Source organism: Zalophus californianus, chromosome 3 (genome assembly GCF_009762305.2).
Source record: "Zalophus californianus isolate mZalCal1 chromosome 3, mZalCal1.pri.v2, whole genome shotgun sequence".
Taxonomy (NCBI): domain Eukaryota; kingdom Metazoa; phylum Chordata; class Mammalia; order Carnivora; family Otariidae; genus Zalophus; species Zalophus californianus.
In genome coordinates, this window is record NC_045597.1 from 176123522 (window position 1) to 176147623 (window position 24102).

General features: G+C 37.2%; 1 protein-coding gene across 6 annotated transcripts in view; it reads right to left on the reverse strand.

Annotated features, from left to right (window-relative positions):
- The window catches only part of USP37 (ubiquitin specific peptidase 37), an 81418-nt gene that overhangs the window by 4723 nt on the left and 52593 nt on the right, over positions 1–24102 (reverse strand). For all 6 annotated transcript variants that reach the window (XM_027589829.2, XM_027589831.2, XM_027589827.2 and 3 more), the window contains 8 exons: positions 23156–23221; positions 20316–20454; positions 16929–17184; positions 8337–8503; positions 5565–5625; positions 3145–3260; positions 1085–1154; positions 503–641 (listed from right to left, as the gene is read on the reverse strand). In XM_027589829.2, the coding sequence (XP_027445630.1) occupies positions 503–641; positions 1085–1154; positions 3145–3260; positions 5565–5625; positions 8337–8503; positions 16929–17184; positions 20316–20454; positions 23156–23221 (1014 nt within the window). The remainder of the gene's footprint in view (positions 1–502; positions 642–1084; positions 1155–3144; positions 3261–5564; positions 5626–8336; positions 8504–16928; positions 17185–20315; positions 20455–23155; positions 23222–24102) is intronic.

Genomic DNA, 24102 nt, shown 5'->3' on the forward strand with positions numbered 1-24102 from the left:
CAAGAAATAAAACAGGAAATTCAGTGAGCAAAGCCAAAGGACAGGTAGAAGGTACTGATAAAGCCTGCACAATCCCATTTAGTGCCTGAATTTTATTAAACAAGCAGCGCATTCATTTGATCACTATCTTAACCCCAAGTGCAGATTTCTGAGAACGCTGGGGGGACAATGGCACTGGCTACCCCTGATAACAATGCCATGTAGTTCCCATCCATCCATGTAACTCAGATCTTCTAGCTGATACACCTGGAAGACCAAAAAGGTTTAGGATAGGACAGCTTTGTCACAGAACAGTCTTAAGTTCCATACCTCGACACTACCATGAGGTAAGTCATTAACATGAGTTAAGATATCAAGATATAAGCCCTAAGCAAAGGTAATAAAAATAAAAAACTGTCAACCAATAAGTGATGGGGATAATTTGTCCTTACAGGGAAAAAAAAAAAAAAAAAAGAGTTTGGGAGATGTTTAGCCCATAGCTCCAGACCTGGCAGTTTCTTACTTGTGCATATAAAAGAAGATATAACCACTCCGGTCCCGATCACTCTGCACAGAAGCCTCCTGGATTTTAGATACCTCGAGATCATTGTAAGTAAACCATGCCTGCTTCTTAATGTCGTACACATCACTAATGTAATGACCTAAAATAAATAAAATCTTAAAATTGTCGCTTTTAAAACAGTGCATTTTTCTCAGGTTACAGGAAGTTTTGGAGAGGGAGAAACAGCCACCCCATCTACCCTATCCCCAACAATGTTTCTACAAACCATTCAGAAAACATGTACAGGAATCTAAGGGAGAAATATACTACACCAGGACAACTTTTTGGATAAATATATATATATATATATATATTTTTTTTTTTTTACATACACATATATAGGGGAATTTGGGTCATCTATAAATAAATAAAAAAGTTGCACCTTTAACACAATTCACATTTAGTGTGATCAAAGGAAAGATTTAAAACTTTTTCTTAATGCGTTCAACCTATAGCTCATGAAGCTAGGCACAGAGCAAACTAATAGGGAGTAAATGCTGGCTACTTCATTTGTAAAATGCTGAAATCATAATGTCCATTTACCTGAAGAAGAGGTGCTACCAATGTGACTGACAACACTAATGAGTCGATAAGAATGAGGAAGATTTCCTGTCTGGAAAACAGAAGTGAGCATGACTTTTAACTCTTCATTTGAATAAAAGCAAAACACTACATTTAAATTCATTATCAAAGCTAATACGGCTGAGTTTCAGTGTGTGTGTAGTCAAACTCAATAAAAAAAAAAATCCAGTGGTTGTATTGTTCATACCTTTTGACCCAAGAATTCTACTCCCAACTAAGAATTTATCCTAGGAAAATCATTCAAAAGAAGAAAAGAGTACATGTATAAAATTATTCACTGTAGCATTATCTATAATAATGGAAAGTTGGAACAATAGGCCCAATAATAGTTGAATGATTAGTGGTATACCAACTCAATGCAATATTATTCAGTGGGTCAGCAACATGTAAACTTGTTTTTCAAATCCACATGAATGCACACAATAATTACAGCTCTATAAAAACAGGTATGTTAATGATTAAGTACTGGAAAACAAAATGAACAAAATGAAAACAGCTGCGGTGGTACTGTAGGGATTATGGATAAACTTTTATGTTTTAAATATTTTTTAAAATGCTATTAAAATACTGTTAGAAAAATTGTAAAAACCTGGAAAGTGACATTCATGCACTGCAGGCAGCACTATAAGATACAAATTTTGGGAAGGAATATAGGTATATGTAAACCAGAAACCATTAAAATGTTTCTCAACTTGGAAGCAGTAATTTACTTCTGGGAATTTACTGAAAGAAGAAAATCCTAAACACAGAAAATATTACAATCATCCACAGTTCCTCAATGTATTTTTTAAACATGTATATTTTTTAAAGTAATCTCTACACCTAATGTGGGGCTCGAACTTACAACCCTGAGATCAAAAGTTGCACACTCTACCAAATGAGCCAGCCAAGCGCCTCCCAATGTATTCATTATTACAGTGGAACAACAGAAACATAAATACTCATGGTTAAAAATTAAGTGAAATAAATAGTATGTTGATTTGAGGCAATATACATACAGCCATTAAAAATAAAATGCTTATAAATAATCTTTAACAAGTAAGCAGAATAAAAACTACTTCCGACGTTTTAAAAGCACAGTTGGAGGTAGGGCTGACAAAATATGTAAAAATGCTAACAGCAGTTGTGTTAGGACAGTGGAGTTCTACGTAATTAAAATTACAAAAAAATTGGAAAATGGAAAGAAAAGCAATTAAGAAGGGCAAAAAAAGGTTACAATGTGTTCTAGTTTAATGTCATTGATCCAGTAGTTTTTACTGAGTTAACAACCAACTAGTTTTGTTATTTCACTTAAAGACAATATAGTTTTGGCAGAACTACAGGTGAATTAATATATGACATTGAGAGTCATGTTACTCAGTTACTACCTAACATGCATAAGAGGGAGTCAGGATATCTTTCTAGTTTTGTTTCATTTGATTTTGAATCTTGTATATAAGAAATGAGGAGCAGGGTGCCTGGGTGGCTCAGTCGGTTAGGTGTCCAATTCTTGGTTTTGGCTCAGGTCATGATCTCAGGGTCCTGGGATCAAGCCCTGCGTCAGGCGCTGTATACAGCAAGGAATCTGCTTGGGATTCTCTCCTCTTCCTCTCCCCCTCCCCTCACTCACAGGCTCTTTCTCTCTCTAAAATAAATCTTTTTTTTTTTTTTAAAGGTTTTATTTATTTATTTGACAGAGAGAAACACAGCTAGAGAGGGAACACAAGCAGGGGGAGTGGGAGAGGGAGAAGCAGGCTCCCCATGGAGCAGGAGCCCTATGTGGGGCTCGATCCCAGGACCCTGGGATCATGACCTGAGCCGAAGGCAGACGCTTAACGACTGAGCCACCCAGGCGCCCCATAAATAAATAAAATCTTAAGGGAAAAAAAAAAAAAGAAGAAGAAATGAGCAAAGGAAAAGAGAACGTGAAGAGCACTGATGGCTGCCACAGGGGATACTGACAGTGGGGCCTTGGAAGAGAAACAGCAGGAAGAGTGATGCCGGCAGCCTGAGCAGTCCTACTTAGGGAGTAAGCAGCCTACCTCTGCATTTCTTTTTAGTTCCTCCGCCTCCGCTTCTGTGTACTCCATGTCTAAAACATCCTCATTGCCAGAGTCCTCATCGGAACCCAACGAATCCAGAAAAGAGTTGTTAAACTCTGCAGAATAGAAAGTGTTGTAAAAGTTCTTAGAATAGACACAAAGTGATATGATTAGAAAGATAAAAAAAAAACAGCTTGGAGTACGTATTTTATCATCCTAAGGAAACCTAAAACATTATTAGGCTTTTATTTTATCCAGCCCACTCCGGGGAGTAACAATTCAGGTACCAGGTATCTATAAAAGAAATGTCCCTTTTCTCTTAAATATATTTATATGAAAGGGATATAATGCTAAGAAAGGAATAAAACTGAAAAAAAGATTATGGTTTTACAGATAACCCAATTTCACATTATATAAACTGTATGTTAGATTTCAACTATTTGGTGTATATATTGTAGGTGCTCCCAGCAAATACAAATGATCTCACAGAAAAGCTACCATAAAAAAATTAGTATCCTTTCATGTTCTTCAATATTACATCTTTTGAAATGTAATAAATATAATGGAAATTTAACCTTTTTAAAAAATATTTTATTTATTTGGGGGAGGGGGGGGAGGGAGGGAGGGAGGGAGGGAGGGAGGGAGAGAGGGAGAGAGAGAGAGAGAGAGAGAGAGAGAGAGAGAGAGAGAGAGAGAGAGAGAGAGGAGAGAGAGAGCGCGCACACAAGCAGGGGGAGGGAGGAGCAGGCTCCCTGAGACGTGGGGCTCTGATCCTAAGACCCTGGGATCAAGGCCCGAGTGGAAGGCAGACACTCAACTGACCAAGCCACCCAGGCGCCCCTGGAAATTTAATCTTTAAGTTTCACTAAAATACACTAACAATTAAATCCAAGATTGCTTTTTTCTTTAATAAAGTGTTTCCACTGGTAGATTTACTAATGACTGTAAATAAAGAATCCTGGGGGTGGGATGGGGTGGGGGGCTGGGGGGCTCAGTCAGTTAAGAGGTTGACTTCAGCTCAGGTCATGATCTCACAGTCCTGGGAACAAGTCCCACTTTGGGCTTCTTGCTCAGTGGGGAGTCGGCTTGTCCCTCTGCCCCCCCTTCCCGCTCATGTTCTAATAAATAAAATCTTAAAAAAACAAACAAAAGAATCCCAGAATCATTTGTACTTAAGTGTCTCTTTGCTTTAAAATATAATTAATTCCACTCAAATCACAGTATAGAGTTATTTATAAGACATGAACACCTCAGAGTGGGAAGAACAGAAAAAGAGACTGGAACATCAGAACTCTGGAAGCTGGAAAGTAGATGGTGACTGACTTAGCAGACCAAGGAAAGCCAAAGCCAGATCCTAAGCCAGTAATGGAAAAGTTGAGAACCAATTCAATTTACATCACAGAATCTTGTTCAAAAGACATACAACTTCGAAGTACCAGGTACCGTTGAAACTGGAGACTAAGGAGGAGATAAAAATAAGGATTTGATGAAAAGTATTTGAGAAACAGACTCCCAGGACCCCTTTCTCCCCACTTCATGCTGCTGAGCAATGACAGAAGTCTGGAGTTTTATCCTCTGGAGAGGGTAAAACAGTCTCTGGATTGGGGGATGCCAGGCACATACTGAAGAGAGAGGAGTAGGCCACAGTTTGCATAGTGAAGGATGAATATAACTGTCAGCCCTATTCCTATACTTGGTTCCCAGAACTTTGGCAGCCACATCTTTTACCTTTAGGCAAAGGCAAGAGATCAGAAAACTCTTTTTTAGGAACCTGACCAGCCCAAGAAAAAGGCCTAAATAACATTAACTTCATCCCCAAAACAGTCCCACCCAGTAAAACTCACAGTTGACAAGCCCTAGCTATTCATATGCTCAGGGCTTCCAATCAACCTTTAGTCTCCTCTTCTTCATCATGAACCACAGCCATGGATTACTACGTACCTGAGGAAAGTCTCTAATAAGAAATATAAAGAGCATGGGGTGCCTGGGTGGCTCATATGGCTAAGTGTCTGCCGTAGGCTCAGATAATGATACCCAGGGTCCTGGGATCAAGCCCCATGTTGAGCGCCCTGCTCAGCGGGGGGAGTCTGCTTCTCCCTCTCCCTCTGCCTCTCCCCCTGCTCATGCTCTCTGTACCTCTCTGTCTCGAATAAATAAAATCTTTAAAAATATATATAAAGAGCATAATAACAAGACAGGACAGAGCAGCTAGAGGAAACAATCTGTATTCAGGGAGAAGAAAACTTCAAATAAGCAAACAAATGAACTATATTTAATATCCTCAGATATTTGAGATGATATTGCTTCTATGACCCCCCAAAACTTAAAAAAATTAAATCATTAAAAATAATACTTCACATGCTTTTCTGTGTGTGATTCATTTCTCCATTAAAACAATGTAATTAAAATAATCTCCACACCTTGAAGACTTAACTCTGTTGCTCTTTTGAGGTCATCATCTTCTTTCTGTTCCCAAGCTTCCTAAAGGGATAAGAACACAACTAAGGTATTTAAAAAGGTATTGAATAAACTTATTTAAGGACTACAAAATCAGGTGCTCTGGAAGTATTTGCTAATAATGTTTTCCATAATCTTATGTTTGGAATACGACCTTTTGAGGGATGTGGAGAAATTCTTTGCTTTTTTCAATGCTGCCCTCTAAAACCCAACCTTGGGGGTTAAAAAGGCTTACATGCTATCTCCTCTAGTCAGTGACACTTGGCTTGCTAACCAAAAGCCATTCACTATGACATTATGATTTAATTCCCTTTTTCCTTCTATGTATGAAATACCTGGCACATAGCAGAATCTACTTAGCAAACTGCTCTGTTTTCTTTCCTCTAATTTACAGCCTTTGCCAATTTTCATGGTATAAACACTCCTACCATGGCCAATTTTAAGCTACCAACGTGATGCTGAGTGCAGAGTTGGGAAGAGGTACGTACACCTGAGCTGATGGTGAGCTGGCTCTAGCATATCACTGACCCTAAAGTCTGTGACAGCAAGATAAAACAATTCTTTCCACAAGATCATTATTCAAACACTTCTGTTTTGTTCTTGCTAAAAAACACAACAAAAAAACCCAAGACACATACTAGATACATGAATACGAAATGAATTCGTTGACTGTTCACTGTTATTTCTCTAATACATCTGAGGTTCTCCTAGAAAAACAAGTACCTCTGAACATGTCTCAACTGGATGATTAATTGTAGAAATATGGAAATGTTGACTGTAAAAAATTTTTCCCTCTCATCTGCAGAGAAAATACAATTTACAAACTTCATGCATAAATGAAGAAAAAACGTAATTTAAACAGAACTGTTTATACTTTTCTCAAGTCTACACTTGTTTTTAAGATCACTAAAGTATATAAGAAGCTCAGAATGAGCTATTCTGCCTTTAAGTCCTGGGAGCAATAACACTGTATTCAAGAAAGAAACAGATATTCTCTAAGAGGAAATATGATTACTTAAGCTTATCCCAGCTATAAAGTCTCTGAGGAAACCCAGATGGTAAAAGAGTCTTTTAGCTATTAATAGAATGATGCAGGTATACCAAACTAATGAAAGTTCATCTTATATTTCTCAGATGTGAAAATAGGTTTATCAGGTAGTTTTAACTGGGTCAACTGACAAGAAATAGGATATTCGTCTTTTGTATATGAAAAAGAGGGGTACTGAATTTTTTCTTTTTCTGCACTATAAGGAACTATTAAGAAATCAGACGTTGGTCTTTTAGATTAAGAATAAATTTTCTAAAACAAATGATTACTATCCATTATTTGTAAAATGGGTGACATGAATGCATCTTGATGGCCAGGAGGCTAGGGAGGTACTTCTTGTGAATAAAAGGATACAGAACAGCTGGTTCGGAAATCATTTTAAAGCAGTTCTCAACCTTGACTGAACACTAGAATAACTGTGGGAAGTTTTAAAAAATGAAGGAAGCAAATAAGGAGGGAGAGAAGAGAGGGAGAGAGAGAGGGAGGAAGGAAGAAGGAAGGAAGAGAGGGGAGGAGGGAGAAAGAGACAGAAAAAAGGAAAGAAATCCAGATGCCCAGACCATACACTAGAATCAATTCTATCAGAATTCCTGAGGGGAAGAACAACCCAAGCATCAATATTTTTTAAAGCTCCCCAGATGATATTAATGTGTAGTTAAAGTTGAACCCCTCTGTTCTAGACAAATTAGATTTTTTTTAAGTTTTTATTTTTAAATAATCTTTACACCCAACATGGGGCTCCAACTCACAACTCTGAGATCAAGAGTCGCATGTTCCACCAACTGAGCCAGCCAGGAGCCCTAAGATAAAAATAGATTTCTTAATTTGATTATTTGTAAACACGAAAACTGTGTGTTTATTCTAGGGAGTTTTAGTAAATTTTTATTACTAGCATGACTCGGATTGCATTGGATTAGACAACCATGAAGACATCACCTTTTAGTCAGATACCTCAGGGAACTGCGATGATGCAATCAACCAGCTCTGGCAAATATAAGCATGATGAACTAAAAATTTAAGAACAGATTATTATATGGGGCGCATGGCTGGCTCAGTTGGTGCAGCATGAGCCTCTTGATCTCAGGGTTGTGAGTTTGGGCCCCATGCTGGGTGTAGAGACTACTTAAAAATAATATCTTAAAAAAATAGATAAGAAAAGAGCAGAACCAGATAAATGTTAGTCAATGGCTGAAATCTGAAATTTCAAATACTATTCAGATAATATTCCTGAGAATTTTATGTTCAAATAATTCATAGGAAAGGATTCATATTGTGAGAAAGTGACCAGAACAAATACAATGCCTTAAAATATTAGTGATAAAATCATGGTGGTATGCTGGCTGTTTCTATAGCTTGCAAAACCAACTTGGACTGGGGATGATCTCTAATAACCCACCTTTCTTTAGCATGCAATGAATTATAGTAATGGGAAGTAATCAACAATACATTTTGTTGTATCTGGATTTAAAAAAAAAACAAACCCAAAAAGAAAAAAAGACTATCACTGTTTCTATTTCAAACCCAAGGCAAAGCTCCAAAGTTTGTTTGTTTTGATGTATCAATGGTTTACTGTATGTAAATTACCTGGAATGATGCCTGACACACAGTAAGTGCTTAACACATGTTAGCTGTTGTTATTACTGGGAAAGATAGATATGGAGAAAATAGCAATATAATTATCTCTTACTTGCTCTTGAAGGCTCTGAGCCAATGCCTGCTGAAGCTCTTGCTCTTCCCTTTCACGCTCCATATCATACTGCTGGAGCCAATCGACCTCTCCTTGAGACCCTTCTGGAGTTTTGTTTTCTTTATTCTCATCACAGTCTTTAGTTATCTCAGTAAAACCGGCAGACTCTGAGGAAGCAGAACAGGACATAACTGGGAAAGCTGCTCTAATAAACTGAAATCTCTGGATTAGAGTGACATCTACTGTTCAGAGAGAGTAATTTACCTGAGCCTCATACATAATTTGCTTGGGACATACAATTTCATTTTACTACATTTAGATCATGGTTTCTCGATCTCAGCACTACTGACATTCTGGGTGGGATCATTTTTTGCTGTTTGAGGGGGCTGTCTTATGCACTGCAGAATGTTTAGCAACATCCTTGGCCTCTACCTACTAGATGCCAGTAGCACCCCTCTCCCCCAGCAGCAACAACCAAAAAGGACAGATATTGTCAAATGTCCCCTGGGGGACGAAACTGTCCTTGGTTGAGAATCACTGATCTACCGAAATGGTTCTGAAACTTAACCAATCATCAGAAGCATTATCGTTAAGGATGGAGAAGAATGAATAGCCATATTCACAGCCAGTGATAATGTCACATGACCAAGTACTAGGAATAGAGTAAATGAAATAAGAATTAGGCTAGAATGATTATCTTAATATTGAGGTTTTTCCATTATTAAACTGTACGTCAAATGAGTGTATATTTTCACATTAATGATCAAATAACCCTTGTACATATTCTAAAGCAAAAGAGCTACATGAAATATATAATAAACACCTCATGTACTGCACAAACAAAAGACAATATATATGTTTAAAACATTCATCCAAGGAGATAAGAAAAAAAATTAATCTTTCATTTCTTCCCGTTCCTTCTCAATCTCTAGATCACAGTTAGCTAGGATAAACAACATGGTCATGATTTTGTTCTGGTGAAACAGATTTTGTTCTGTTAGAACAACATTTCATTATAATTTTAATACAGATAAGAGTGGGTGGATAAGAGCTTTCTCTTTCTCACTTTACAAAAGCAAAAATTCTCATCTTAACAAGGAAATTCTCATAAGAAGAATTTAATTGGTCAACAAGAATTACCTTTACAGATTTTATATGGATTGCTTTAAAATCAGGATATGCTTAGGGTGCCTGGGTGGCTCAGTCAAACATTGGACTCTTGATTTCGGCTCAGGTCATGATCTCAAAGTCTGGAGATTAAGCCCCATGTTGGGATCAACACTGGGCGGGGAGCCTGCCTAGGATTCTCTCTCTCCCTCTCCCCCCATTTGCACTCTAAAATAAAGAAGTAAATAAAGGTAAGCAAGTAAAATCAGTATATGCGCTTTACTTGCCCTATTACTGCATTTTAACTACTTAAATGATACTTTTCTATAGCCCAGACTATAAACTCTGAAGTTTACAGCATCTTTTTATTTTTAATTTATTTTTGTTTAAAGATTTTATTTATTTGACAAAGAGAGACACAATGAGAGAGGGAACACAAGCAGGGGGAGTGGGAGAGGGAGAAGCAGGCTTCCGCGGAGCAGGGAGCCTGATGTGGAGCTCGATCCCAGGACTCTGGGATCATGACCTGAGCCGAAGGCAGACGCTCAACGACTGAGCCACCCAGGCGCCCTTTTTTTTTTTTTAAGGTTTTATTTATTTGTCAGAGAGAGAGAGAGAGAGAGAGAGAGAGAGAGGGAGCACAAGCAGGGGAGCTGCAGGCCGAGGCAGAGGGAGAAGTAGGCTCCCCGCTGAGCAAAGAGCCCAACAGGGGACTCAATCCCGGGGTCCTGGGATTATGACCTGAGCCAAAGGCAGACACCTAATCGACTGAGCCACCCAGGTGTCCCTGAAGTTCACAGCATCTTGATTTTAGACTCTAAGTCAGTAAGTTGTTCATTGTTTTTTAATTGTATTAAATTGCCAAATGAATATTTACCTTTAAAAACTAACTCTGAATATTCATTAAAAGAGAAAAACCCTCAGGTATATTAAGGGCAAGAGAAATATGATCCCAATTTTAAAAAATTATATAAAAGATGTCCGTAATTTCTTCCTTTCCTCCGTTCTTGGAGAAACAGTCATTTCCACAGTCTGTAAGGGGCAGCTCTGAGGTCTATCTGACCCTGCCTGTCCCTCTGGCCTTAGCTTACTGCACCAGGAATGGATATTTCAGTCAACCAATCAGATTATTTCTGGAAATCTGAGACTGAGGCATTCAAAGTTAGCTGATGTTGAACATTTCAAGTGGAAGAAAGATTTGGGAGTTAAGGCTGCTATTTTAGGGCCTAAGTTAAATATTACTTTTATTACCAAAATATACTCAAAAAAAAGTGAGAGGTACAATTTTTCTTAACCAATAATTTTCAGCATTCCACGTATCAATGTGCTCCACACAATCCTAAAATTACACTATCAATTAATCCATGTGATAGAAAACAAATCAAGAAAGTTTACTTTTTTAAGATTTTATTTATTTGATAAAGAGAGAGAAAGCACACAAGTGAGAGAACACAAGCAGGGGGCAGGGGCAAAGGGAGAAGCAGACTCCCCGCTGAGCTGGGAGCCCGACGTGGGGCTTGATCTCGGGACTCCAGGATCATGACGTGAGCCTGAAGGCAGACACTTAACCGACTGAGCCACTCAGCACCCCAAGGAAGTTTACTTTGAGATAATCAAGACAGATTTATCTTCAGGACAAGATTATCAGATGGATACAAACATTACTTAAGATCTATGGGAACAAATATAACCATGGAATAACAACACACTTTTAAGGAACCTGAACAATGGATAGAAGGAAAACCATGTGTTAAAACTCAACATTCTTACATTGAATACAGATTATCTGACTCTTCCCCTATCCCAAATGAAACCTCCTTTCCTACAGTCTTTATTTCAATGAATGGGATCACCATACACAGTCTTTTTTTAAAGACAGAAAGCTGGTGTCATTTTTTACTTGTCCCCTCCTATCAGATAAGTCATTATTTCCTAACTATCTCTTAAATCCATCAACTTTTCTTTCAAATGCCAAAACCTTGGCTTAAGGCACCATTAGCTTTTGGTCTAGACAACTGCAGCAACTTCCTAACAGGTTTCACAGGATTACTTTGGGTTCTGTAATTTATGTGCTACAATGCAGCCAGAATCATCTTTTACAAATATAAATCTTTATCAAATACTTGTTTGCTTAAAAATAGGCAATAACTTCCTAATGCCTTTGAAAAAGAAGTCCAAACTTCTAAACATGGCTTCAAGCCATGTAAAAACTAGAGAATGCATGTCTCTCTTTTGCTTTTCTTCCTCAACACTATGCTCCAGCAATGCAGATCATTCTCAACTTTTTTTTTTGCTGCCCACTAACTTGCCAGCCTTTCTCAGCCTTTGCATACACTCTTCCCTCTGGCAAATGTCTGGAGACATGAAACCTTACTTGGCCAGTCTTCCTGACCCTCCTGAGTTGATTCATGAGACACTCTGTTGGGCCCCAAATATTTACTGAGAATCTACTATGCACTGGGCACTGTTGTAGAAGGTGAAGATACAGTGATAATTAAAGCAAGATGGCCCTTGTCCTCAAAGAGCTTAAGTGCAAAGGCTCTGAGATGAGAATGAACTTAGCATATTTTGAGGGACAGAGAGAAACAAAGCCACTATGGCTAAGTAGAGTGAAAGAGGGGGAGAGTGGAGAAAGGTCATGGTAAGAGGCTTGGATGAAGTGTAATGGCAAGCCAAATAAGTTTTTGTTTTTTGTTTTTTTTTTAAGATTTATTTATTTGACAGAGCGAGAGAGCGAGCGAGAGCAGGAACACAAGCCCCCTCTCCCACTCCCCCTGCTTGTGTTCCCTCTCTTGCTATATCTCTGTCAAATAAATAAGTAAAATCTTTAAAAAAAAAAAAAAAAAAGGAAAAGGTCTTTAAAGGCACACACAGTGGATCAAATTCTGAATATGAATAGAGGGACTGGCCTTAAATAAGAGCAGGAATAGTTTCCTCCATAACAAAAGTGAAGGCAGAGTTTTCATCTGACTACATCTATCTTCTTTGAAAAGTCCACAGCTTGGCTATAAACCTAGAGTGTGTGCGGAAAGAGAAATGGAGATTTGAGGAAGAGATCATGGAGAATGAGAAAAGAAATTTACTAAGGAAGTAGAACCGACTAGTCACATTTAGGGCCCACTTAAGAGTGTAGTCATGAATGAGAGGGAAGTCTAGTCCGCACAAACTTGTGACCTTCTCCAGTAATCTTCAGCTGCTTGGGGGTAGGTATGGAATATGAATCTAGTTAAGCTGGGAGCCAGGGTTGTGTCAGGTGACTGCAACAAAAGAAAAGAGGAAGGAAAGGAGAGTACCAAGATCCGGCCTAAAGGCTGGGAAAGTGATGACAAGAGAGAGGTGATGAACAGCAAATAAGAAGTCAAAGGACTGGAAATCTTTTTTTTTTTTTTTAACTAGGCTCCACACCCAGCATGGAGCCCAACCAACATGGGGCTTGAACTCACAACCCTGAGATCAAGACCTAGCCAAGATCAAGAGTTGTACACTCAACTGACTGAGCCACCCAGGCACCCCAGGACTGGAAATCTTAATGAGATCAAGTAATCACTGAAAACAGAACATATAACACTAAGTAAGTTGGAAGGAGTGAAGGATATATGAAATCAAGATTTCAAAGGTGGTACAGTTACTGATGAAGACAAAGTCAAGAGAAGTAGTTCTCAAACTTGAGCATGTATCAGAATTACTTGGAGTCAAAACAGAATGCTGACTCCTATATCCAGAGTTTCTTATTCAGTAAGTCTGGGGTGGGGCCACAAACGGCATTTCCAGCAAGTTCCCGGATGATACTGATGATCTAGGGACCCACTTTGAGAACCACTGATCTAGGATAGGACCTCTGTCAGTGATCAAGATGCGGTAAGGGGGTGCCTGGGTGGCTCAGATGGTTAAGCATCTGCCTTCAGCTTGGGTCATGATTCCAGGGTCCTGGGATAGAGCCCCCCCACGTCCGGCTCCTGGCTCAGCGGGGAGCCTGCTTCTTCATCTGCCTCTCCCCCTGCTCGTGCTCTCGCTCTCTATCTCTGTGTCTCGAATGAATAAATAAAATCTTTGGGGGGGGGGAAGATGGGGTAGGAAAGAAGATCTTTAGAATGAAGATCAGGAACTGAGAAACCAGGCTGTTGAAAGGATCATTTATGAAGATGCTGAAGGCCCTAAGAATGTTAATGAGAGAGAATGAAAGGTAAAAGACAGCTATAGGAAGAGATAAAAGGAGGCAAAGTTTGATGTCTTATACTTCAAGAAGCTGGGATTTTTGCAGGATAAAAGGAGACAAAAGGGTTGGAAATGGGACTGGGTAACAAGGAGAAAACCTATCCCATCTCCAGGCTCTTAAGTATTAGGGTATGGGAAAAAACAACTTATACTTAAAGAACAGTAGGGCAATCCATAATGGGAGCTTTTCAAAGAAAAATTGGCCTTGACTAAATACTAAAGGGACCTAACAACTAAATGCAGTGGGTAAACTTTGGGTTCTAGGTTTAAAAAAAAAAAAAAAGGACTTTACACTAGAATTATATATGGAAATACTGTTAAAATTGTTAGGGGTGATTACTGTTACGTAGGAAAATTTCCATATATTTGGAGATTCAGCCTGAAGTGTTTTAGGGTGAAATATCATGATACCTGCAATTTCAAACAGTTGCTGTAAAAAAGAAAAGTGCATGCGTGCATGTGTGGAGTCTGCAAAGATGGCCCCCAATGAACTACGCAGTATTCTTACTTACTGTCAGTATTTGTATTCCTGTGTAGTCACCCCCCAGAATGAATCTAGGTAGATTCTCACTGTGAGTGCTCTTTAAGCAACAAAATGTGGTGGAATTGATTCTGTGCTAATTCTGAGGCTAAACATTACATTAAGGAGGCGTGGCAGTTTCTTCCCCTTTTGTGCTCTGGGAGCCCTGAGCTGTCATGTCAGAAGCTGACTACCTTGCTGGAAAGAGCACATGGAGAGGGAGAGGCCCTGAGATTGTGGAGAGGGGAGGGGAAGGAAAGAATGGAGAGGACACCCAGCCACCCCAGTGGACCTGTCTAGCCAACATCACCAAGGTGCCTAGGTGAGCCATCTTGGATGTTACAACCTAGTTACAACCAGTCAGTCCACAGAGTTGTAAGATGTTAAAATGTTTTAAGATACGAATTTTGGGTAACTGCTATACAACTATCTACACAGACACACAGTGAGGGGAGAAAGCAAATGTGACAAACTGTTAAATAATGAATCTATTTCATTTCTCTCTGGATTTGAACATTTTCAAAATAGAAGATTTATGGTAGACTTTAATCATGTTTGATCATTCCTTAGTTTTATTGTTAATTTTTAAAAGTATGATAGTGGGATTGAGGCTATGTTTTTTAAAACAGAATTCTTTTTAAGGTACTGAAATCTTTACTGATGAAATTATCTAATATCTGGGACTTACTTCTAAATAATCTAGGGGATGGGGTGGAGAAGGAAGATGGGATATATATGAAACAAGACTGTCTTTTTTTGATAATTATTGTTGATAATGGGCACAAGGGGGAAGATTCATTACACACATCTCTCTAGTTTTGTACTTGCTCCATAGTTTCTGTAAAAAAGAAATGTTGCAGCAGAAGCAATGTCTTTGGGTTTCAGTTACAGTAAGAAGGTGAATGCAACAGTTACATTAAAGAAACAAACACAAAAAAGGCTTGCATCCGATTGGGGAAGATAGTAGCTAGAGAATAGAGGATTTTATTTAAAAAGGCTATAAAGTACTTACTAATAAGTCTGCTCTCCCCAAAGCTGCTATATGGTTGTAAACCACTGTGGCTGTTAATGCTTTTGATAACTCAGTGTTCTCCCCAACTGATGTAGAGAATCTAGAACTAATTGTACATAAGAATAACTTCCTTTGTTAATTTTAGGGAGATGTAGGACTGAGCAAAGATGTGAAAGGAAGAGCTGAAAGCAGGAATTATTGGCAAAAGCCAAAAGCACTAATATTAACCAATGATATCTAAGGGCAGTGACTGTAAATTTAATAAGAGAAAGGGATTTCCTGAGGATACTTGCATCAAGAAGGGCGGGGGGGAAGGAGCACCCTATCCAAAAACCATCAGTTTTTTGTATCCAATTAGACTGAGGGTATACTAATTCTTACCTTCATTTGCACATAAAGTAATTCACAATTGATGAGGCTTAACCCCCAGAATACAGAAAATAATTGTGATTTACTATTATTCTCTTCATCTCCAAAATTCTAGGCTTGATGTACTGAAACACATCAGCTACACAGACAGATAAATATACATATTAGGGATATCTGGAGAAAAAAATTAAGAGTTGGTTACAGGAAGAGGTAGTAAAAGTTTTCTACCTAAAATTCTTAAAATACCCACAGTGCAAGGCAAGGAGGCTCTGCTGTTGTTCCCACTGATGGATTGAAAAATAACAAAATATGAATAATTACCACAAAGTAAATTTTGATCTGTATAGCACTTTACACTATATGACCTAACATTCTACTCACAACCTTCTGAAGTATGCCTGGTGTATTCCTATACAGAGATAAGAAAATGGAGTACCAAAAAGGTTAAACCGCCTATTTAGAAAATTTATAGCTATGGAGCAGCTGGGCGGCTCAGTTGGTTAGGCGTACAACTCTTGATTTCGGCTCAGGTTGTGATGTCAGGGCCATGAGATCGAGCCCCGCGTTGGGCTCCGGGCTCAACCCAGTCTGCTTGTCCCTCTTCCTCCCCTCTACTCTCCTCGCTCTTTTGCTCTCTAAATGAATAAATCTTTAAAAAAAATTCATAGCTAGTCAGTGGGACAGCCAAGATGAGAGGCTTAAAACCTGACCACTTAGTTCAGGTGTCTTTCTACCATTATAAAGGGATGAATCCAAAGGAAAGAGAACTTGAATTATTCATACACTAAAACTTGGTACAAATTCAGATACAGAAAAATGAGGAAAGAATTATACAAATTTCTGAGAGAGCCATGGTAAAAAAAAAAAAAAAGGGACCAAAAAAATGACACATTTACTTAAATGCACAAAAGAATTCTAACTTTTGGGGCGCCTGGGTGGCTTAGTCGTTAAGTGTCTGCCTTCGGCTCAGGTCATGATCCCAGGGTCCTGGGATCGAGCCCCGCGTCGGGCTCCCTGCTCAGCGGGAAGCTGCTTCTCCCTCTCCCACTCCCCCAGCTTGTGTTCCTGCTCTCACTAGCTCTCTGTCAAATAAATAAATAAAATCTTTAAAAAAAAAAAAAAGAATTCTTACTTTTCTTTTGATGTACACTTAAAGGGATATGGCATACTTTACCATCAGTCTCTGGATACTACTCGCAATATATAACTTCTCATTTTTTAAACTTTTTTTTTTTAAAAAAAGCATGAAAATATGATTAGCCCTATTACACAGATCCATTTCACCTCCCATTATTTACAAGCCACTTGTCCCTATAAGGCTTTAGAACACAGTTGTGCCTTAACAGATGTTTATTTTCATTAAACCTACCGGTCTCTGTGACTGTTTTGGGCTTCTCAGTCTCCACAGTGTCTTGATTTTCAGGCATTTCTTGAATATCATCTTCTGCAAATCCGGTATCTGGGCTGCTGGTTGGTTTATCATCATCTTCATGACTCAGAGTTGGTGAAGCTTCTCTCTTACTCATCTCTAAAACAGCTGCTAGAAGCTCTTCTTCGCTCATTCCGTCAAATCCGGAGTTTTCCAATTCAGACTTATCAGGCTCTATTCTACATGATTTTGAATCCTGAAAAAGAGAGTCACTTTTAGAGGAAACCAGAATGCCTGAGAATACAGCAATCTTAAGAGTTTAAGGTGAGTTTATTTCTAAAATGTTTCCTTTCTTTGATATTTTGAGTTAACAATCAATAGCCAATATATGAATTCACTGGCAAGCCTAATTTTCTAGGGATACATTTTATTGATTATAGTGTTAAGTATAGGATTTAGAAAATACATAAAAATAACAAAATAAATTCATTCAAAATCCATCACTCAGAGATAATTACAGTAAGTATTTTTGGTGTATTTTCTTCCAGACATACGTGGATCACACTATAGACACTGTCACTACACGTAGTATTTCTTTTTTTGAAAATTATTTTATTTTATATTTTTAAATTTCTTACTTAAATTCTATTTAGTTAAAATACAGTGTATTATTAGTTTTGGGGGTAGAATTTAGTGATTCATCAGTTGCATATAACACCCAGTGCTCATTACATCAAGTGCCCTCCTTAATGTCCAATTACCCCATCCCCTCACACTCACCTCTCCACCAGCAACCCTGTTTGTTCCCTATAGTCAAGAGTCTCTTATAATTTGCCTCCTCTGTTTTTACATTATTTTATTTTTCCTTGCCTTCCCCTATGTTCATCTGTTTTGCTTCTTAAATTCCACCATACGAGTGAAATCATATGGTATTTGTCTTTCTCTGATTATTTCATTTATCAAGATACCCTCTAGTTCCATCCACATCATTACAAATGGCAAGATTTCACTCTTTTTGATGGCTGAATAATATTCCATTGTATGTATACCACATTTTCTTTATCCATTCATCTGTTGATGGGCATCTGGGCACTTTCCATAGTTTGGCTATTGTGGACACCGCTGCTATAAATTTACACTGGGGTGCATGTGCCCCTTCGAATCACTATTTTTGAATCCTTTGGATAAATAGTAGTATAATTGCTGGGTCATAGGGTAGTTCTGTTTTTACTTTTTGAGGAACCTCCACAATATTTTCCAGAGTGGCTGCACCAGTTTGCATTCCCACCAACAGTGTAAGATGGTTCCCCTTTCTCCACATCCTCGCCAACATCTACTGTTTTCTGAGTTGTTAATTTTAGCCATTCTGACCCTACACCTAATATTTCTTTTTTTCCTAATATTTTTTTTAAATTATCTATATATACCTTTATTAATCACTATTGTTCCAGCAGTTTTAAAGTTCAATGAATAATCTTATTAGGGAGAAAATTCAATTGTAAATTGAATCAGTATAAACCGAGTACTGGGTAACTTCATATTGCTCTGAAAGAAACACAGAACTTATGCTGTTCAGTTAGAATAGTGGTGCAAAAATATTTATAACACCTCTCAAGATACTGCTACTGTAATTTTATATGAAAATAAGTGTATTTTTCAATAAAGCATTCATAAGTTAATCTTTGTTTAGTTATACAGAGAAAGGGTATTTAGTTTCCTGCATAAATGACAAAGAACAATAATTTATTGGTTTATTTTGTCTCTACAAAGTCAGGTATTTCCTAGTATTTCTATTTAAATGTTAAGTCACCATCTTTTTTTTCTTCTTTTCAAATAAATGAGAAAAATAAAAACAACATCAAGATTATATAAACATTCAGAAGTTATTTTCTAAAGAACTTTCTCTCGGGTGCCTGGGTGGCTCAGTCGGTTAAGCGACTGCCTTCGGCTCAGGTCATGATCCTGGAGTCCCAGGATCGAGTCCCACATCGGGCTCCCTGCTCAGCAGGGAGTCTGCTTCTCCCTCTGACCCTTCCCCCTCTCATGTGCTCTCTCTCTCTCTCTCTCATTCTCGCTCTCTCAAATAAATAAATAAAATCTTTAAAAAAAAGAACTTTCTCTCATTTCTGGGAGAGCTTCTGACTTTCTATCATTTCTCATTGAAGGTGAGCAGCCACAAACTATCTTTAGCTTTAAAATAAGACGGGAAACAAGTCAATAAAAATTAACTACTAAATTAATTGTTATCTTAACAAAAGGGAGATTTAAAATCAGTCAAATGAGATGATGCAAACTCCTAGGAAAGCTTGTATCTTCAAAGTATTAACTATTATTATGTGTCAAGACAGAAAATTATAAAGTTACGCCTTCTCACATTCATTATTTAAACCTCTAGATTACCTGGTTGGCCTGTTGATGTAAAACGTTTACTACAGTCTCCCCCATAAAGTAGCAATTAGTATTAAATAAAGCAAATAATTATTTCAGGACCCATATGTAAAAGTTGCTCTGAAGATTAACAGGAGAAAGCAATTTACCTGTAACAACTTTCACTTCTAAAGTCTCAATCATGGAAACAACCTAAGTGTCCATCAATGGATAAATAAAAATGTGGTATACATATACAATAGAATACTATTCTGCCACAAAAAAAGAAATGAAATCTTGCCATTTGCAACAACATGGATGGACCTTGAAGGTATTATGTTAAGTGAAATAAGTCAGACAGAGAAAGACAAATACCATGTAATCTTGCTTACATGTGGAATCTAAAAAACAAAACAAAACAAAACCTCACCAAGCTCATAGATGTAGAGAACAGACTACTGGTAGCTAGGGGTGGAAGCCTGTGTGTGTGAGTGTGAGAGAGAGAAATGGATAAAGCAGGCCAACTTCCCGTTATAAAATAACTTAGTCATGAGGATGTAATGTACAGAATTAGACTACTGTTAATATTTTATTGCAGATTTGGAAGTTGCTTAAGAGAATAGATCTTAGAAGTCCTTACCACAAGAAAAAAAATTTTTTTGCTAAATATGTATGGTAATGGATGTTAACTAGACTTACTGTGGTAATCTTATTGCAAAACATACAAATACTGAATCAATATGCTGTACACCTGAAACTAATATGTCAATTATACCTCAATAAAAAAAAAGTCCCAATCCATTTTTAAACAGACTGGTTTTGTAGTTACACAAAGTATACTCTTTAAAACTAGTGTTTCAACAGATCCATTAAGTTTATGAATTTATGATCTACCCTGTGTATTTTATTAAGTTTACCAAGAAAAGAAAAAAGGTTGCTGATGCTAGTTGTAAAGGCATTTGTTTGGACAGTAAGAGCTATATAAATATTTGTCAAGTATTTTGATGAGAAATTACTTACTTTTTCCAGGTCTTCCTGCTGCTGTTCGCAGCCTGACATTTCACAAAGTCTCTGGCTAAGGGCCACAGAGCGTTTTAGCTCATCCTCACTGTCTGAATCAAGGCATAAAGCCAAGCTCTTGGATTTGAAGGTGAAATTCCTGTAATTTAAGAAAAAAACCTATATGAGTCTGATAAATACACTTTTGTCCTTGTTATTCCCTTGATGTATAAATACCAAAATAAAAAACTTTTCCATTACGGAAAATGATTTACAGAGAAAAAAAGATACAGCAAAAGAAGTGTATTTAAGCATTACCTTTGCCCCACTCCAAAACAGCCATGCTTTGAAAATTAGACAATTCTTATGCTATAATAAAATCCATCCGTAAACCAATCACTTTGTGCCTTTTTTCTTTTAATGATCAACCCCAAAGAAGTTTGTTTTTATAAAGCAAGTACTCTACTGAATGCATGCAGACATAGCAATGAATAAATGTTTTTGACAAAATTGTGCATGAGGGCTAATTTTTGGTCTTTTAAATTATGATCCATGTTATTTTAAAATTAACAGTAACATTCCACTTATCCAATTATATGTAGGTCAGACTTCTGGCAACCTCTATTTTCCAGAACACAGGGATTCAAAAGTAAGAAAAAAGGCTTCTGAGGAAAGCAGTAGTTTCAAAGCCAATGCACTTTACTCTTTAGACAGGGACCCTTTCTTTCCCAGAAAATGGTGTATAAAATAATGTAGCAAGTTCATCAAGAAATGAGAGCTAGGAAATGAGAGAGAATAACCACAAAAAGGGCAATAAAAAACTGTAAAGTCATTTAATATAAACTGTTTTGTAAGACTTAAAAGCCTCTGAGGGCATTATATTAAAACACAGTGCAATAAGTGATACTCATAATGCTGATTCTGAGTCATTAAAACATTTAAATTATCTTCAGTGTATTTTATTTATGAATATAGGGAATTCTGTAAGGTTATAGAGTATAAAACCATCTAAAATGGTAAAGCATTTTAAAGCTTAATGCTTAAAAAAGCAATCTTCAGCTATGTAAAAATTTATATATGAAATATCAAATATCATTCTTCAATACCAGATAAGTAAGGTGTTACTGCATTGCCTTCTAAGTGAGCTGAAAATAAACTAAAAGAAAAAGTGGTAAAGGTCAAAGAGCACGAACTTTCTTTGATGGAGATTAACATAAATTCATATAGTATACTAAAAAAAAAGTAAAATGGAAATTGGAAAAATGCAATTAATCTAAATGTAAAAACTGTAAATAAACATACAGAATGATGGCACCAAGAAATAAGAGGCCACAATGGAAACCAGGAGGATCGCATAGCAATGTAGATCAAAGAAAAGAGGCAAGTGGTCAGTGATAAGCCCAAACATAGTCTGTGGCTGAGAGCTCCCAGGATATCACTGCACTCCAGCCTATACACTTGAATAGCCTCCCATTGTGTGTTCAAAAGGGTTTTTAGTATAACTTAGAAATAGCCAATTAGCCATCTTAATTCCTCATTTCTGATTTCATGCACACCAAGCAAAACTGAATGTATTAATTTGTTTATCCATGTAAATACTTTGCTGAAGGAGGGTGACACCTGGCTACTAATGGACCAGGGTCAAATGAGACAAAGGACATTGTAGAAGAACCAATGGTATTCTTGTTCAAAACTCAGCCTCTTTTAAGTTTGATCGGCATGACAGGTCTTCTAGGGCCTAATTATCCTTTATTGACCAACTCTCAAATTCTCATACCAGTAGACCCTGGAGAACAGATGACCATGCCAAATATAATGATGCCCAATGAAACCATCTCCTTCTTGAAACTATAGTGATTTGGTACATAAAGAGTGCATTCCATTAATAATTACTATATTCACAGAAGGCAGCTTGCCTGTAGTAAGGAAAAATATTCATCCTGTAAATGCATCACTTGCTCACTTTCTAAGCAGCCAAGTGGTATTGCTCATTTGTATCTTGAGAACGGGCAAGAGTATTCATATCGGTACCATTTCAGATTTCTAGTCATGTTAGTCATCTGGTTTTAATTGCACTGAAAAATAATTAACAGGAGGAAAAGAAAATAGCAGTTCCCAAATGTCATTTTATGGTTATATAAGCCCCCCAAAGCCCTTAAACAACAGAAGTGTCTCTTTTCTAAAAGTACTTTGGGACATCAAATTTTCAGAAAAACTAGTTTTAAAGATAAATGACAACCAAGTCATTTAGAATTGTTTAATCAGGAACTGTGGTTCTAGTTAAATTATAGAGGAGATATACTAAAAAAAAGTATTTGCTTCCCTTTATGGACAAACTTTTCCATCTTAAGTAAAAAATATAAAACATTTGTAGAATAGCTACATTTCATTGTGTGTTTGTTTTCTTGTTGCCTTTCAGAATTGCTTCAGGTCAGTGTCCAAGACAGGAAGTCCCAGACAGGCTAGCAACAGGTGAAATGATATTTTGAGATCCCCATGTGTATCTTTGAGGAACAGTGCTTTATACCAACAGTGGTTATTTTATCCCTTCAAGCCTTAAAATCCCTTGTCATCAGTCAATTTCTATAGTTGTAGGATGAAAATATTATGTATTAACAGTTGATTTAAGAAGTTTAAAAACAAAATTTTGAGAAGATCATCTGAACGTGCTTCACTGTTAAAGATTTGTTATACCCTAGGTTATACCTCAAAGCAGATTCAGGAAAATTACAAAGTATACTAATACAGAGCAGTTATCATGCAAAGAAAAACAAAGAAAAGGGGAGGGGATAATCTTGGAAATCAGGGTAAGCCAAATCTTTAAAAATACAAATTTTGGGTACACAAGAAATATAACTCACTTTGAAGGTGTAGAAGGGCTGGTGATGCAGGAATTCACCATTTGAGAGGCTTTCAATGGTCTAGAACTATCAGAAAATTAGAAAATATATAATGTATATAATTACATTATTAAAAATATATATTTAACTTATAAAATGAATTATTCTATACTACAGCTCCTTATATATCTTTTTGCAAATAATTACAATACTTCTACTAGCATTAGAGGCCAAAAGAGAAAACAAGGTACCATCTGTAGGCTCTTCCTGATCTAATGATCTAAATAAACAGCATTGGAAGTGAAGTCAAAGGTAATGCATATGAAAAGAACAACTTGGGAAAATTATCTTGCCTCAGTTCTTTACTTTTAAGCAATAAAATAGTAATAGCTCTCATTTATTGAGGACTTACTGGCTACCAGACACTGGAGTTAAGAGCTCATAGTGTATTACTTCATTTAATGTTCACAGCATCCTATTATTTCCCCTATACACAGGTCAAAGAACTTGTCCAAAGTCTTCAAGCCATTCCATTCTGGAATCATATAGCCTGGTTTCAGGCCTGTGATCATAAATCACCTACACTAATGGCCACAAAGAGTAACAGGTCTACCAGCAGAGGGCAGTTTGCATTAAGCAAAAACATCTATTCTAACGAAAGCCTGTAGGAGAAAACCGGAAACACTTAAAAGACTCTGGGAAATTATCTTTATTAATAAGTAGGCCCACTCAGTCCTTTAGTGTAAACTTAAATGATGTAGTATATATTTCAATTATTAATCCAAGGGAAATACATTTTCTAAAACTGCATCAATTATTGTTAGCAAATGTTCATTCACTTTCTGAAAGGTCTATTTATTCTATTTTAGCCAAGAGACCTGGCTCTTCCAGTTACTAACTGCATGACCTTAAGAAAATCACTTACTCTCCTTGAATCTCTGCAAAACTAAAAATTTAGACAAAATCTC